The 15,958-nt window shown below is 39.6% G+C and overlaps 1 protein-coding gene across 15 annotated transcripts in view; it reads right to left on the reverse strand.

Annotated features, from left to right (window-relative positions):
* Positions 1 to 844: 844 nt before the first annotated feature.
* Positions 845 to 15,958, reverse strand: part of LOC101165870 (microtubule-associated protein tau) — a 70,791-nt gene continuing 55,677 nt past the window's right edge. For 10 of the 15 annotated variants that reach the window (XM_023965093.2, XM_078933146.1, XM_078933157.1 and 7 more), the window contains 8 exons: positions 15,688 to 15,743; positions 12,191 to 12,308; positions 11,995 to 12,051; positions 9,753 to 10,057; positions 5,363 to 5,455; positions 5,041 to 5,122; positions 2,270 to 2,382; positions 845 to 2,178 (listed from right to left, as the gene is read on the reverse strand). In XM_023965093.2, coding sequence (XP_023820861.1) covers positions 1,969 to 2,178; positions 2,270 to 2,382; positions 5,041 to 5,122; positions 5,363 to 5,455; positions 9,753 to 10,057; positions 11,995 to 12,051; positions 12,191 to 12,308; positions 15,688 to 15,743 — 1,034 coding nt within the window. In that variant the 3' untranslated portion in view covers positions 845 to 1,968. The remainder of the gene's footprint in view (positions 2,179 to 2,269; positions 2,383 to 5,040; positions 5,123 to 5,362; positions 5,456 to 9,752; positions 10,058 to 11,994; positions 12,052 to 12,190; positions 12,309 to 15,687; positions 15,744 to 15,958) is intronic. The other 5 variants (XM_078933182.1, XM_078933189.1, XM_023965094.2 and 2 more) reach the window with 1 other exon arrangement.

Raw genomic sequence — 15,958 nt, forward strand, 5'->3', positions numbered from 1 at the left:
TGCATGGCTGAATGGAACTGTGACTGTAAAGTGCCTTGGGGCTTCATAAAGGTAGAAAAGCACTAAATAAGTTTACACCATTTACCATTTACAATGTGTGTTCCTTTAAATATAGCTCCACTAAAAAGGGTATCAAGCCTTCCTACATAAATAAGATTTACTGCCAAGGAACAGAATTAAAAACAACAACAACCAAATAGTCAATCAAACAGACACTTCTTTACTTTTTGTAACACGTTAAAAGTCCTGATAAGTAATACAAATCAGGTACAGGCTTAAAAAAAGCATATAAATAATCTATTTTATATTTTTATCAGTCTTTTAAAGTCATATCCCCTACTGTTATTAATGTAAAGCTACTGTACACGTGACGCGGGTTCAAGAACGGGTTATGTTTCACACCGGACAAGCAGGGAAGGGGTTCTTCTTCATTTTTTACAGCCAGCCACAGTTGGAAGAGGTTTGGTACGAAATGTCGAAGCGATACGAATATTTGCAAATCTTGCTCTTTTTTCCCAGCTCTATTCCAACTTATGAAAGGCTTGGTTGTCATAGAATTCCGTCCGGACACAAATCGCAATTAATCTTTTCTCCTGATCAATTTTCAAACAGTTGGTTCTTCCGTGAATTAAAAGGGACGCCATCTATACGCTACAACCAAATCCAAACCCCTGATTGGTCAAAGTTCAACCTAGCTAGTCGTAGAAACTTGTCGAGTTTTGAGTGCGGAGGCCCGAAATGCGCATTTCAAAGTGGTCGGTTGTATGCGCGTTGCAAAGACTGTGTACGTAGTTTCAGGTTTGTCATCGAGAACAAAGAAAAAAACAAACAAAAAAGCACCAAATCCTTTTTTTCATTTTCTTTATTGATGGTTTCATCCTGTAGGAGCGTTTGTCATCAGCATTGGAAAGTTTGCACACATGTCTACTTGGTGGCTTAAATACATTTACACAGGCAAAAAGGGAGCAGGGGGAGGGGTAGCACGGAAAAACACTGGAAGGAAGACTGAGAGGGGAGGGGCAGCAGGTTTCCACATAGTTAGCGGAGAAAATGCAAGTTTCTTTTTTTTCTTATAAAAAAAAAATCTTAATAGTAAGTTTATCATCCCTTTTACTTCCTGCCGAAAAAAAAAAAAGACAAAAAAGCCGCATCGGCTCAATCAACTGGAATGTTTCGTATAAAGCTTCTCACTTTTCTTGCTTTTCTGACAAACATATTTACTCCTCGATTGAACACATCGAACAATCCAGACACTCGAACACACCTCTGGCCGTTCACGACAACAGAACGCAGCGAAAAAGATCGCGAAAGCTGCCTTTGCCATGCCCGCACAACAGTGTAAAGAGCCTCGTGAAACTAAAAACCGCTACATCGTACAGAAACAGTCAGCTGGAAAGGAATCGCTACCAAAAAAAACAAAACAAACATCTATTGGAAAGCTAGCTGCTTAGCACTTTACTTGACTTAAAATGAAATGGTTATCCACATCGAAGCGCTAACAGGCCAGAGCAGCCGCGCAGGATGTCCAAAACCGCAACACTAGAGTGACATTTACAGAAAACGGGAATACAGTTCGCAACATTAAAAGCCAACCAGAGGGAACTCATGTCGGCTTCACCACACGCGTGAGCGGCTGCATCTTTAAGGTCAAGCGCTCGTTGGGAACCTAGCACTCGCGTGGTTTCCCCACCATATCAGTTTACAATCGTAAAAACCGCTTTCTGAGACAATCAGAACTTTTTTTTTCTTACTTTAAACGAATACTGAATAAAATAAAATAAAATAAAGGAGGTATCCCAACTTTAAAGAGTTTTTTAGAATCGGACTAAACTCAACTGTAGTCGTGGGGTTGTGTTGCGTTCAAGCACCATGGGAAAACACTGGATTCTTATGAAGGTGATGGAAGGAGGGGGGTAACTGTGTTTTTTTTCTTTTTTTCTTTTTTAAGGTTGTTATTTTCTCGTATGCTCACAAGCCCTGCTTTGCGAGGGCGGCCGTGACGTCCTGCGCCAGGGTGGAGAGCTGCGGCGAATCCATCATGTTGATGCTGCCGGCAGACGACAGGCGGGGAGAAGTTCCTCCTGTCTCCATCCCGGGGGAATGGGTGATGATGATCTCTGCGCCGTGGTCGACGCGGGCCTTGGCCGTCTCCCGGAAGGACAGCTTGTGGCTCTCAATCTGTTCAGGGGGGAAAGCCAAGATTAAAGTTGAGGGAAAAAACACCAATATTGGACCTTAGTGTTAGTAGACTTTTCTTTTTGTTTTTTACCACAATGTTTCCCCCTCCTGGAGTGTGGGTGGCGTTGTCCAGGGATCCCACCTTGGCATGTGCTTTGTCTTTAAAGTCCAGTTTGACATTTTCGATGCGCACGTTACCTCCTCCTGGTAGCACCAAAGACACCAACAAAACCCATTAGGCTTTATCACTTCGACAAGGCATTTAACAAGAAATATGACTTGATCTGATTCAGGTTCTCTGCAACCACTAGAAAACAAGCTGTAGTTCGGTGGTGCCATGGTTTGGCAGTCATGCTTTAAAACTTGAACCAAGAACCAGTTTGTGGTTGTCAACATCAGGAATTTTTATTGTCAATTTTTATTGTTTATCAATATGATATAGAATGATTCCTATTGAGTATTGCATAGTGGAGAATATATTACAAAATTGAACAGTGGAGAGTTTATTACAGTATCATGATTATTGCACTGAGATTTAGCAAGTTGTCCGTGGTGTGGGGGGGTGACAATGATCTTCTCGAGTTGGGCAGTCTGACTACTTCTGGAAAGAAACTGTTCCTCAGTCAACATCTGGTCCAGAAGAGTAACCCCTTGTGCAATCCAAGGCACTTTAACATTGGGAGTTGGGTCATCTAGACCCACTAGACAGTGCTCTGAATCTTTTTTCTTCAATGATTTGTGATCTTCACTGGTGTCCATGGATTACATGAAATCTTTCCACCTTTATCCACCTTTGTCATGGTAGGGAGAACACGTCAAGAGAAGGGTGGGGTCATCTGGACCCCATAAGATAGCACACGGGATAAAAAGCAGCAAATCAAGGATATCTGGAAAGTACGGTAGTGGAAAACGGCCTCCTCTACTTTTTTATGTGTCTGTTTCGTCTCAGAAAACGAGTTTTTCATGATTATTAAAGCCCAAGTCCTGGATGACATGCTGCAGCTCTCCTGCATCAATCTGTAACCATGTAGACGACCCGATCCCTTAATCTGGTCAAATGATGAAACTGACAGCAACTGCAGGATCACTGAACTGCAGCTGCAGCCGCGCCAACCTAAGGATGATTGACTTGTATGTTTTTTAGTTCATCATCATTAGAAATCGATCAGTTCTTCTGGTGTTTGACATCTTCTCTGACAAACTTTTGCTTCGGATTGTAGAAAAAAGGATTGCAGCGGTCATGAACTGAGTTGGTGGCTGTATGGGTACCGCTACGGTCCAGAGCTCCGGACGTTTGTCGGCTCTGGGTTCTGCTGTCGTTATCACGAGAAAACAAATTTTGTTTTCTAGACAAGAAGGTGGCGAAAATTCATTTTTGGTTGAATTCCACACAAGTTTTGCCGAACTAACATTGGTTCTTTGAGCGTCCAAGAAAAACTCAACACGAGTTTTCTGATTTGGTACTTTTTTTTGTCCTCACTTTGATGTAGGGTCGGTGTCAGAACCTTTTCATTGATTCTATTAATCTTATGCCAACCGAACCTCCCTGAGGTGTAGTAGACTAGAGCATTCTCCCCGTGGGAATCCTCAGCAGAGTTTGATTGATGCTTCTGCAGGTCTGTAACCATGAAACCATGTTCCTTAAGACTTCTATGTGTATTGCTTGTATATTTGCAAAAAGTTTGGACTTTTCTTGCTTTACGTTGATTTATTTCAAATGCACAGTCATTAGAAAACTAGTGCATCGGTCAAATTCATGCACAACCTTTCTAATTGATTTTTGGCTCCGTTTTTGTTAGCTGTTAGCCTGACATGGGTACATAATTGAGCCGCTACAGGCTCGAAGCAAACACAAAGTGCGCGAAAACATGATTAGAATATGCATTCTTGTTGGATGAATTTCATGCAAATTTGACTGAAATCAAATCTCTAGGATGAAAACTTCCTTCTTTCTTTTTTAAATATTCATTAGAACTACAAAAAAAGCTTTGTGCAGTCATCATCTAATCTGTGGCTTATTGCTAATTGTTCATTGGGCTAAATGGACACATTTGTTTTGATTGTCATTGGTGGACTCGCTCTTTCGCAAAGTTTTAGTTAAATGTTGTTGTTTTTTTACAGTGAATTGGGTTCTGCATTCTGATAGGCTGCAGAGCAGTGTCAATCAATCTCCTCTGGACCTTGTCGCTTGTACAGTACGTCTGTTTTCAAATTGATAAATTTACAATCGCTACCAGATTTTAGGTTTCAGTTTATTAAACCAGACTTATTTATCTATGAAGGCTTTAGCTTTTAAAACAAGTATACCCAAGATAGAAGTGTAAAAATGTTTGCGAAAAGTGTATATAGTGTGCAGTTTGGGGTTTTACAGCCTTAAAACATCTATTAACAACTATTGCATATTTCACCTATTGCGTCTTATTTTTAGAGCGCAACTCCTCTAATAAACGAGGGACCACTGTGCACAAAACCGTGTTTAATGTTGACTTTCTTCCCGGTCTTTAACCCTTTTACACCGGAACGTTAGCTCCAGCGTTGACATTCTTTTGACTTTGATTAAGCTCTTTAACCATTGATGCAATTAATTTAATTCCACTGGATTCTGAGGTGGGAAAAAGCGATTTTACGCTGACAAACGGAAAGTGTTGCAAATCGGAGCAAAGCCAATACGAAAAGGTGCTTTTTCTCTTTGTTAAATTCAGCGGATGAACAGTGATCGCATAAACGGCTGAAGAGCACGGTATGTCACCGGAGTTAAAGACTTAAAGGAAAATTGCTCTTTTGATGCACTTTTATATCAAGACAGTATATTTCATTATAAGTCATTTGTCTACAACAGCTTTAACTGAGACTCCACCGTACCTGGTCTGTGGTGAATGTTGGACATGGAGCCACATTTGGACGTGATGTGGCTCAAGTCAATCTTCTTGGACTGGATTTGAACCTGGGGGTGCGGAAAAGTGAGGAGATAAACACAAATACTCAATAACTGGTGGAAAACTCTACATTTTAAACATAAATGTCGATATAAAGATGAGCAGGAATGCCAATCTGGATGGATTAGAGGGACTGTGGCCCCACCAACAGGCTGAGAATCTACATGTTTGAGCCCCAAACAAGTCTGAGTGATAAGTCCACAAACAAGCACTCCACAAACGGGGTTTCTGGGGTTGAAGTCACTCACGTTTCCCCCGCTTGCAGTGTAGTTAACTTTGTCCAGGGAGCCACATTTGGCCTGAACGTGGCTAAAGTCCAGCTTAACGCTTGGAATCATGACCTGCGGATGAGAGGCGGATTGGTTTCTATGGGGGTAGGGGGTTAGCAAGACAAACATTGAAGGCCAACAAAATAAAGCTAAGGACTGAAAGTGGGCTGGATCCCTTTTTGTGGTTTCCACAAAAATAATCCCGCTATAGAAATCATTAAATATATAATCCCTATGTTGGATTAAGTTTAGCATGTTTGTGACGTTATTTAACTCATTTATTAAACAAAACAAAACAAAAACTATCTGAACCTGTCTGGTAGTCTAGGAAACAGCAACATAACATTTGACAAAAACCTCTGGATGATCCCACAGACATTTAAAACCTATTTTGTGGACTAATAAACATAACGTTAATTTATTTCTGGAATGTGTTTGTCCTGCTACATTACAGTGTTTGATGAAAGTAGCAACAGTCAAACACAGTGGCGGTAGTGTGATGGTGTGGGGTGGTTGCTTTACAGCTTCAGGATCTGGATGTCTTGATGCAACCATAAACTTTGCCACTTTGGAACAGATTCTCCCGAGCCCGCGTTCAAGGGATAGGGGCGTAAACTTCAAACAAGCTCACACTTGACTGGCAAGAGTGGACCAATGTCGACTTACTGATCTAATATTGTTGAAGCCGGATTTATGCGATTTTCTATGGGTGACGTCACACATGTAAATGGAGGCGCCAGAGGTTTTAGGTTTAGGGGTCACATAATTTTTTACCCAAACCAGACACGTTCAAACAGGTTATTTTTTAAATTAAGTTGTTTTTCTCTGTGTGTTTTAAAATCTTTTAAATAATCAAAAATAATTCCTAATACAAACATGCAAAAAGGGGTAAATACTTTTTGCAGCACCTTCTTGTTTTAATACTTTTGTTTAATTCCCTTTTTATTTGCATTTAAAGCATCAATTTTAATAAAATCTTTAGTTCAAGTCAGAAATTTTGGGAATGACTTGGACTGCATCCAATATTGCAGATCATGTTTCCATGGCGACAAGTGCTAATGGACTGAATTTATGCCAATAGAGATTTTTTATTTTATGTCTATGGCCTTTCTACTTTCATATATAAATAATCAATTTTTGTGAACTATTTTTCTTCAAATTCACAATTTTCAGTCTAGTAAACACCAAAACAATGTTGACAGGTTGTGATGTCATGCGCTACAGGGATTGGAAAGCCAAGTCATTCCAAATTAGGCCATTCTGACCTGAACCAAACCACGATTGGCTTGAAACCACACAAAATGTCCAAAACTAAGATAAAAACCTCATGGATGAAGACTGACAGAGTGCTAAAAGCGCTGAAGCGACAGAAAGCAGAGAGAAGGCAGAAGACAGCGGATACTCTCTACCTCTCTAACATCCCTCCCTCTTATTCCCTCCTTTTCTTTTCCGTCCGGTCCAACACAAAAGATTTTCAAATATGATTAAAATGAATAAAGTTTGGCCTCGATTACAAAAGGGGTTTATTCAGACATACCCCTGGTTTTTCAGAAGATTCATAACCCCTGTTGCTAAAATAAAATATGTCCAACACAAGAGGATTTCAGCTCTCATCTGTTTGCCCAGCTGTTGGACAGGCCAAGTTAAAAACAAAAAGAAGACAGCGGATACATACATGGCCTCCTTTGGGCGTGTGCTTCAGATTATCCTTGGAGCCGCACTTTGACTAAACATGACTGAAGTCCAGTTTCTCACTTAAAATTTGAACCTAAAATAAGATCATGCAAAATGAAATACAAAACCCTTTGTCAGCTTCGTCAAATGAATTTTGATGGTTTTTTCGGTTTTACTCTTTTCTCCAATTGGTAAAGGAGCAGGTTTAAACCTGTGCTTACTGTTCAAATTGAGGTTTTTATATTTTTATGTGATTATCTATCAAATGTTCTTTAAATATCTAACCTGGTGAAGTCTGGATTATTGTTTTAAAATAAAAGGTATCGCTGTATCACTTTTGGACACCAGGGGGCATTGTCATGCTATCATGTAATTTAACACTTTAACACCAGAGCCCTAGTGTCTACTTTATTTCGACTACTGTAAAGGCTGATTTCCACGGGTTCATCTGTGGTGGGTCTCTGTTATGTTGCTTTGACAGAAAAAAAACAAAGAAACAATGTCAATTAATGAGTTGGAATGTTTACATCGCCTCCATCATGTCTGCGTCTGACTTCCGGCTTTCTGCAACGCCAACGCAAGCTCTACACCGGAGTTCTATTTCGAGTACGTTGACAACCATTGGCTGTATAATGTATAACTAGACAGATCGCGGGTGAACCTACAGCCTATTGCTTGCGGTTCCAACCAATTGAAGTCAATTCAGTCTGCATTTTTCTGTGTCCACGCCATGGTGGAACCAGACGTCCTCAGTAAGCCCTGATTGGGCCGTCTAAATCTTTATGGCAACCAGTCTCTCCAATCAGTAGTGAGCGTGTTAGAAGGCCACACCCCTTCCACTAAAAGCGTGGGAGAATATGTTGATCAAACGCTTTGTAGGTGCGATTTGAGGCAACCTACTGTTATCAAGGCGTCTGATTGGTCAGTATATTGAATAACTTGCACTACAGAAAAAATATGGAAAAAAAAATGGAATTAGCAAATCACATTAATAAAACGTATTAGTAAAGGAATGCGTATTCTAGCAAAAAGACTGAGTAATAGCTGTTTATTTCTCAAGAGAAGTCTATGGGACCAGCAAGTAGTTCCTATTTGGAACGCGGGGGGGGGGGGGGGGGGGGGGGGGGTTTGTCAGTCTATTTCTCATTTAATGCCAATAAACGCAATGGAGACAATAAAACTATATAAACTAATTGACGGTTGCCAGACAGACTCCCTATACAACACAATGGCAGATAGACCAGTGTAAATCCGGGTAACTCTTCAGCCATTTAAGCAGTTCATGAATCAATGGGGATCCTGAAGCGAAGAAAAGTGTCTTTGCATCAATATGCAACACTTCACGCTATGCAATGCGTCGCATTTTCTGATGCTTTCCTTCTCGCCAGAATCTTTTCATGTTCCATAAATGACTGAAAAGTAACAGAATGTCAAAGAGGGTGCATTATTTAGGTGTTACCAGCTAGACTTGTAGTGTTAAAGGGTTAAATTTTGTGCTTCTGGGATAAACGAAGAGAGTCTTCTTCTCTTTTACCGTAACCTCTCTTTTCCACATTTGTTCTTTTTGCTGTAATCTCTTCCCTTACCTTCTTTTTTTCTGTTATTTTTTTGCCGTAAATGCCTAAAAGCCAATCATTTTTCTTTTAGCTTTCTTTGTGCCATCCCTGTTCTTTTTGTCTTACATTTTCTTTATGCTGTAAACTCTCCAAACAAAACAACTACAAAAATGTTTTCTTTCTTCCTCAAGGCAAAAAATAATCAATTAAAATTGATGAAAAATAAACAGTTGAAAGCTTTTTCAATTTTTTTTCCTTCAGGTTTCAACATTCATTTTCACAACTTTGACTTTTTATATTTAAATTTCTCCTTTTTCAAGTGTTCAATGTGATGTAAAAACAAGGGAGAATAGCTATATGAGGTCATGGAATTCTACATATCGACCTTGCTGCAACCGTTTTCCAAAAGTAACCTGCTGATATATTATTCATTCGGAGAGCTGGAAGGAAAATCTGGCGCGGCGATGACGAAAGCAGCCCCCATGGGTGAATCATCATCCTCCTTAGATCCAAAGAATGGGGTATTCTTAGAAAGATGGCTGTTTTCAGTCTCATTAGGCTACTTCAGTGGGGGGAGGGAAATTGGTGAAGAGAGTAAAGGATGGCTTTGAGAGGAGCCCGGAGAGCTGGGATGACAGAGATGATAGCGGACAGGGTAGACGAAGGGTAGACAGGCGGTGACAGCCAAGCAGATGGACAAGAACAGTCCCAGTAGATGAGGAAAAGGGGGACATGCGAGGTGGGCTCTGAACATTTTACAGGTCAAATGGAAGCAAAAGGAAAATAATTCAAGAAAAATGTGGAAAAAACCATTTCTTTTCAAGGAAACCGTTATGTTTGTCCTGTTTGCAAACCCCCCTTTTTAAAGAAATTCTAATTCTTCTAAATGCATCAAAATATTGTGCTCTACTGCGCCCATGTGGTGAAAAAGGGTAACAGTTTGACTTGCTTGTTTGTGCAGATGAGCCTAAATGTTATAAGACTGACATTATGTGTTTTAAAGATCCTCAATAAGATATTAAAGAACGAGTACAGTTTCACAGGATTCAATAGAACCTGGTCTATGTCATCCAACCAATAATCAATATTGTAACCTCAAAATAGCTTCTTAAGGGACTAGAACTATCCTCCCCCAATACCTGTCCGCCCTTCGGCTGATGCTTAAGGTTAGAGGTGGACCCAATCTTGGACTTGACGTTCTTCAGGTCCGGTAGGGGCTGGTTGATGACTTTGAGCTGCCGCTGGACTGAGGATGGAGACTTCGGAGGGGTTCGGATCACCGCCACCTTCTTCTCCTGCAAGACGCTGAAGGACTTGGGTGTGTGGCTGCCGGGTGTGCGGGACCCTGGTGTGCGGCAGGAGTAGCTGGGGGGTGTGCCGGGCGTGACGGCGCCCGGGGTGGAGGCGCCACTGCGGGCCGAGCGCGAGCGGGCCGAGTCTGTGCCTTTAGAAGAACATTGGATGTTTAAATGTCAAAGGGCTATGAAGAATGACATCGCAGCGGTTCATTTAGATCAGGGGCCACTAACTAGCGGACCGTGGTCGGGATCCGAACCCAGACACTGGGTCATGAAGACCCAGACCCGGATCCAAACTTGATGCAAAACTAATTCGATTGGTACCTCTATTTCAGATGGTGCAGCTCTTGTTGTTGTTGGGTTCTCACTCCCAATTCGTCATATGTGGACATATTTTCTGGACCCCATCCGCGTCACTGCGGACATCTTGGGTGTCCCCAACTTGTCGTTTTTGTCTTGCTGCCTGTTCCCATCAAGCCAGGGATCTCAAACCCCCCGGCCACAGTCGGGAAAATTCACACGCTAACTTAGATTCTTTCCGCTTTATTATTTTCTGATTCAAAGGGAAGTTTTATTTTGGAAAACTACTGCTTTCTGTTCACCACATCCGCCTGTCTTGCCGCGTCGCGTAACATAAAGCGGCTGTTCCTTCAGAGCGCTAGCGAAGTTATAAGCTCAAAGCTAAAAGTTGACAAAAGTCAAACAAAAAGACGTGTTTAGAAAGTTTCTTTGGGTAGAAAAGAGTCGGTAAGGAAACTAAAGAAGACCCTTCTACTACAAAGAAACATAAAGCTGCTGTTTACAGACAAAACCGGGAGTCTTCCTCGACGCATGGATTTATGGAGACAGGCGTTTCCACGGACCAAGTCGCTGTGCATAATATGCGGTGACATGACTCTCGCATGTTTTACATAATCTCACAATAATAAAGATGCAGACACGATGGATTCACGTTTAGATTATATTTAGAAAATACCAGTTTTACGACGGTTGTGGCGTTTTATTTTGCTTTATTTATTCGTCACACCTTAAAAGTTGGACGCAGCTTAAGTTAGCGTCCTGGGAAAATCTTTATCAAAAAAGTCCAAGTTTATTTGACAGATTTGACAAGAAAATGAAGATTTAATCAAATAAAGTTGCCGACCTGCTGAAGACGTTTCTGAACTGAGGGAAACTTGTAAAAGGGGCATTTAGGAGGTTTTCCTGCAGAAAGGCTGAATTAAGCAGGAATTTTTCCGTTTTGAAATGCAACCTTGACAGACTGAAAAACTTCAAACAATTGTTCAAATGTACATTTGTCCGGGGAGGTGTTTGTTTTGTGGAAGATGCTATAGAGGGCTCGTGGATCCTCCTTTCATCTAGTTTTCTCGGTGATGTCAGCAGTTGTCCTGGTAGTGTTCCGGTTGTGTGACATTAAATACCGTCAAAAGGTTTTTAATTGGACAGAATTAATTTGAGTGAGAGTCAGATATTAATCACGTGTAAATGTGCCAAATCTTCGGCTCCTTAAAAATATAGTACACTAAATATTTAGTTAAAGATCTCTGACTTTGACCCAAGAAATTAGTTATTTCAATCCAAACTTTATGAGAAAGGAATCATTTAACACTTGAACGCTGGAGCTTTAGCTTTACTTTGACTACAGTAACTCTTCAATTGTTTACGCAATTATCATAATATACTGGCGCCAATATGCAACAGTGTACAGTAGAGAAGTGCTGATGCAATCAGCGTAAATCAGCAAATTCTTTCACGTGGTAAAGTGGCTTTGGGCCGATAGCAATCACACTTTATGTTAGTAATGAGTCAGTAACAGTACTAATGTTAAGTATTGCAGATCAAGCCAATATAAAAAGCTGCTCTCTCCACATCAGAAACAGCTGATTCAAGTTGATCATGTAAACGGTCGAAGAGCTTCCACATGTTAAAGAGCTTGTTATCTAGGTGTTGCTGGAGACAGCTCTGATGTTGAAGGATTAGCGACCTCAAAGTGATATGTGGTCAACGGCGAGATGGTCGATGCAGCTCATGACTACAAGTCATACCGAGTGTTGCATCTAGGTAGGGCTTTTAGATAATCTACCTGCCACACTAGAGGCTCTTCCAGATCTGTTGTCCCCTCTGGGTTCTGTTCGGATTGCTTTAAGAGGGTAGGGAGAGAAGTGGATGGAAAATTTAAGGGAAAGAAAGCAACAAAAAGAGAAAAGTAGGGGTGTGGAAGGAAATTAGGTTTACATTGAACCGTCAGTTAAGTTTCAAAGGCACTCTAGTTGTCTTACAGGTTGGCCTGGAAGGGGTGCCGTTGTCTTCTTGTTCAGAAGCAGGGATGTGGCGAGTCAGCGACTTGGCCGGCCTGGGTAGGGATGACCTCTTCTCCGGGCTTCGGTATGTTCTCTCCTGAAACAAAGCAGTGGGTTCATTTGTGAATGCAGCCACTCGATCTACAGAAGCCACTCGATCCATGCTTTGCCCCTCACATTACCTTCCCTCTACCGGCCCATTTGCCGGAGTGAGGGGGTGGTTGCGAGCATGCAGAGTTAGGCCGAGGCTGGCGGAGCTCCGCCTCGACTAGGGGGCTCCGTTTTAGACTACAGGCCGAGCTGGGCCGAAGGGAACCCCCGCCTCGCTGGGCGGCCATCTTTAAGAGAACAGCCCTCGTAGGGCTCTGAACGGAGGCAAGACGAAGGTAGGCATGCAAGAAAGATGGAAGACGAATGAAGGCGACAAAGAGATTAAAGGAAAAATGGGGTTGGATGCTTTTCTTTGGTCAAGCAATAAAGAAAGTACACCCACTAACAAATCTAGGGTTTCATGTATGAAGGAAAAACAAAAATACAAAATTATCTGGCCAACAAGTTGAAATAAAGTCAACTAAGCTTTAGGCATTTTAATGATCAACCATTATTGTTTTTAATGGAAAAAAATGAAAAGAAAAGAAAGAAAAATTATACAGTCACAATGTGGTTAATGGTGCTGGCAAAGAGCCAACTTACTCAACTTAATTTTTAAAGCCTTTATTGTAATACAATTTCAGTTTCTTACACAATTTTAGAATAATTTGTTTTGGAGTTTGAATGTCTTTTGTTTATTAAGTTTGATCAAACTGGTTTGTTCTGTATTTTAAGAAATAAAATTGAAGAAAATATTAATTAGATCAAAAAGGCATAAATGTTTAAATAAATTAATTAATTAAATAAAATCTAGAAACTTAAAATACAAAAAAGGTAAAATGCTCTTAAATTAGAAGATGTCTCAAATTCCTGCTGTATCATACGTAGCATAGTATAATACTTGTACTTAGTAATGCAATTCAGCAGTTTCCTGTGTTTGATAGAATTTACACAATTCTCTCTACATCATTTCTTCTCTTTTAATACAAATATATTAATCAAAGCTTAATAAGAAACTGAATCTTGCTTTATATCTAGCTTGCCCAGTGATATTTTTTGGTGTTTGAGGCCAAATGTCACCTACATTATAAACACTCTGACATATTTTAACTTGTTGATTGTTCACGCGATCAATGCGACTCAGCCAATTCCGACACGGAGAAAAGCCACTTTTCCTATTGGCTTTGCACCGCTATGCCACACTTTTCTACTGTTAAGTCTTGCATAATGGGGCAAAGCTGCTTTGTTCCATGACAGAATCAGCTGATTGATTGCGTAAGCACACAGGCTTACATATTAGAGCAGTTATGGTAGTTGAAAGAATGTAAACACAGGAGAAAAAGCGCCGGTCTAAGAGGGTTAAACCAACAATCAATACAGCGGAAATTAACATTTTATTCTTTTTTCCCCCCGGAAAATGTATTTGTAATAAACTATACAATTTTAAATGTAAACATATAAAATTATCAACATTTTTATTGCCTTAAAACAGTTTTTTTGCTAGGCCAAAAATCTAGTAATCTTAAGTATTCTTAATATGCTAATGCAGTATGTTTTACTTCTTGACTTGTGTTGACACGTTTTGTGCAATCAGTCATACTAGGGTTATGTTTGTATAAATTAAAAATATGAGAAAAGAAAATGTAGTCACAACATTTTTAGTTGCATTATTATACACTATTTATGTCTAAAAGGCTAATTTTGAAAAACATTAGCTTATATTTCATAAAATTTCTTCAGAAAACTTCCCATTGTCTGATCTTTATCCAAAACCTATAAAAGAAAGGGTAGGAAGGATTTTTTTTTAAGCCCTGATTGAACTAAATGGTTTTTGTATGTAAATATGTATTTTAGGTATCATTTAGGGTGACTTATATTGTCTGAAGTCCATACTCACAGACTTTCTTGCCCGGGACTGACATGAAGACACAAGGCATGCATGCAAGACAGTATGTTCACAGACACGAAGAGAAACAAAAATAAATGCAGCTTCAGACATGCAAAAAAAAAAAAAAAAGGACAAAATCATGCAAACGGGCTCATGGTGCAATGCAAAGCAGAGCACATAATCACATAGCTCTCAGAATCGGGTTTCAGACCGTGGAACAAGTGAACAAAACAATAAAGCTCAAAGAACCGAGTCTGTCTGCGTTCGGCGGCTGTTTGCACTACATCTCCCATGATGCATTGGGTTAAAGTGAGAGCGTCTCAGCGCACAATGCGTCTTCCCTGGTACAAGTCATCTTTCTAACTGAAACACTTTTCTAATCATCTGGATTCTTTTATATGTTAAACTTAAGAAGTAATATCAACATTTAAGAAACAGGATTAAGGTGAAGTGGCCAACAGACACAATTAAACTACATTGAAACAATTTAATCATCTAAAAATAAATCAAACATTCTTGTTATAGTTTTTAAAGACTTCATCTTTGACTAAGACAAAAGAAAAACTAATAAAACTTCAACATGTTCACTTTTTGTGTAGCTATTAAAAAAAATATATATAATTTTAGTCTTTTTGTGTAAAATTTATCAAACATATTGTGATCATATTGCTCAAAAATTACAGTTGCCTTTTCACCACCATTTAAAAAATAAGTCACTATTCAGAAAGAATAGATTTGGTTTTTTGTGTTTACATAAAATTGCATGTTAACAAACTGAAAGGAAAAACAACTACCAGGGAAAAATTTCACATAATTTAGTTAAAAATGAGTACAGAAAACTAACTTAACTTTTATTACATCTTTTAGAAAAAACAGCTGCAACTTCCATCTTTTTCTGCTACAATTATCACAAAAATACATAAGAGATTGTGGAGGGACTGTAGATCAATACAGACTATGAGTTTCTCCTTTTTTTTTTTTTTGAATGCTGGTGTGCTGTGGGATTTTTGTCAAGGTTAAAGTGTGCCTTGGCTCAAAAAAGGTTGAAAAACATTGGTTTGCCTAAAAGACCAATTTTCCCAGAAAACTGAAGTAATGTAGAATACACCACAGACCAAGTGGACCACTAAACACATTTCTGATATTTTTCTGTTACTGTTCATCATGGGTTATGGGTTAAACTAATTCACTTATTTTAGTTGTAGACATACATTGAGGATTTCCTATTAATAAATTGTTTGAAACATAAAAGAGACTATGATAAAAGTACAAAATAATCTAATCCTACAAAATTTAAGCTTAAACTAATTACACTTATGAGCAAGTGTATATGGGACTATCTATATGTATTTGTGGGGACCTGGTCCTGTGAACACACCATCACTTTGGGGACACTTGTTTTTCTGAGACCTTTCAATAATAAGAAGTCATTACCAATTAAAAATTTTTCTTTTTCTTTTTTTGACAGAGAGATCAAAGTGTGTTCGACAGTACATACAGTAGGTCGTTCCCTGGGTTGTTGGGCCACACTGAGGGGATGGTGGTGCTCTCCACCTGTTGATGAGAGTCGTGCTCAACATGAACCAGCAGGGGGAGACATTTGGAGCAGCACGTGTATAGAAATAAAAATTAAAAACCTCAATCAAGTACATTTGGTATCCGACCAAAATCAGCAAACACATCCAATATAGGTTAGCTTTAGTCATTTAAATTAAGCTTCAAACACCTGTTAAGACCAGTTTTATAGAATCAGACCTTCAACATGCATT

The sequence above is a fragment of the Oryzias latipes genome, chromosome 2 (genome assembly GCF_053564925.1).
Source record: "Oryzias latipes strain Hd-rR chromosome 2, Olatipes_Hd-rR_3.1".
In the NCBI taxonomy this organism is placed as follows: Eukaryota; Metazoa; Chordata; class Actinopteri; order Beloniformes; family Adrianichthyidae; genus Oryzias; species Oryzias latipes.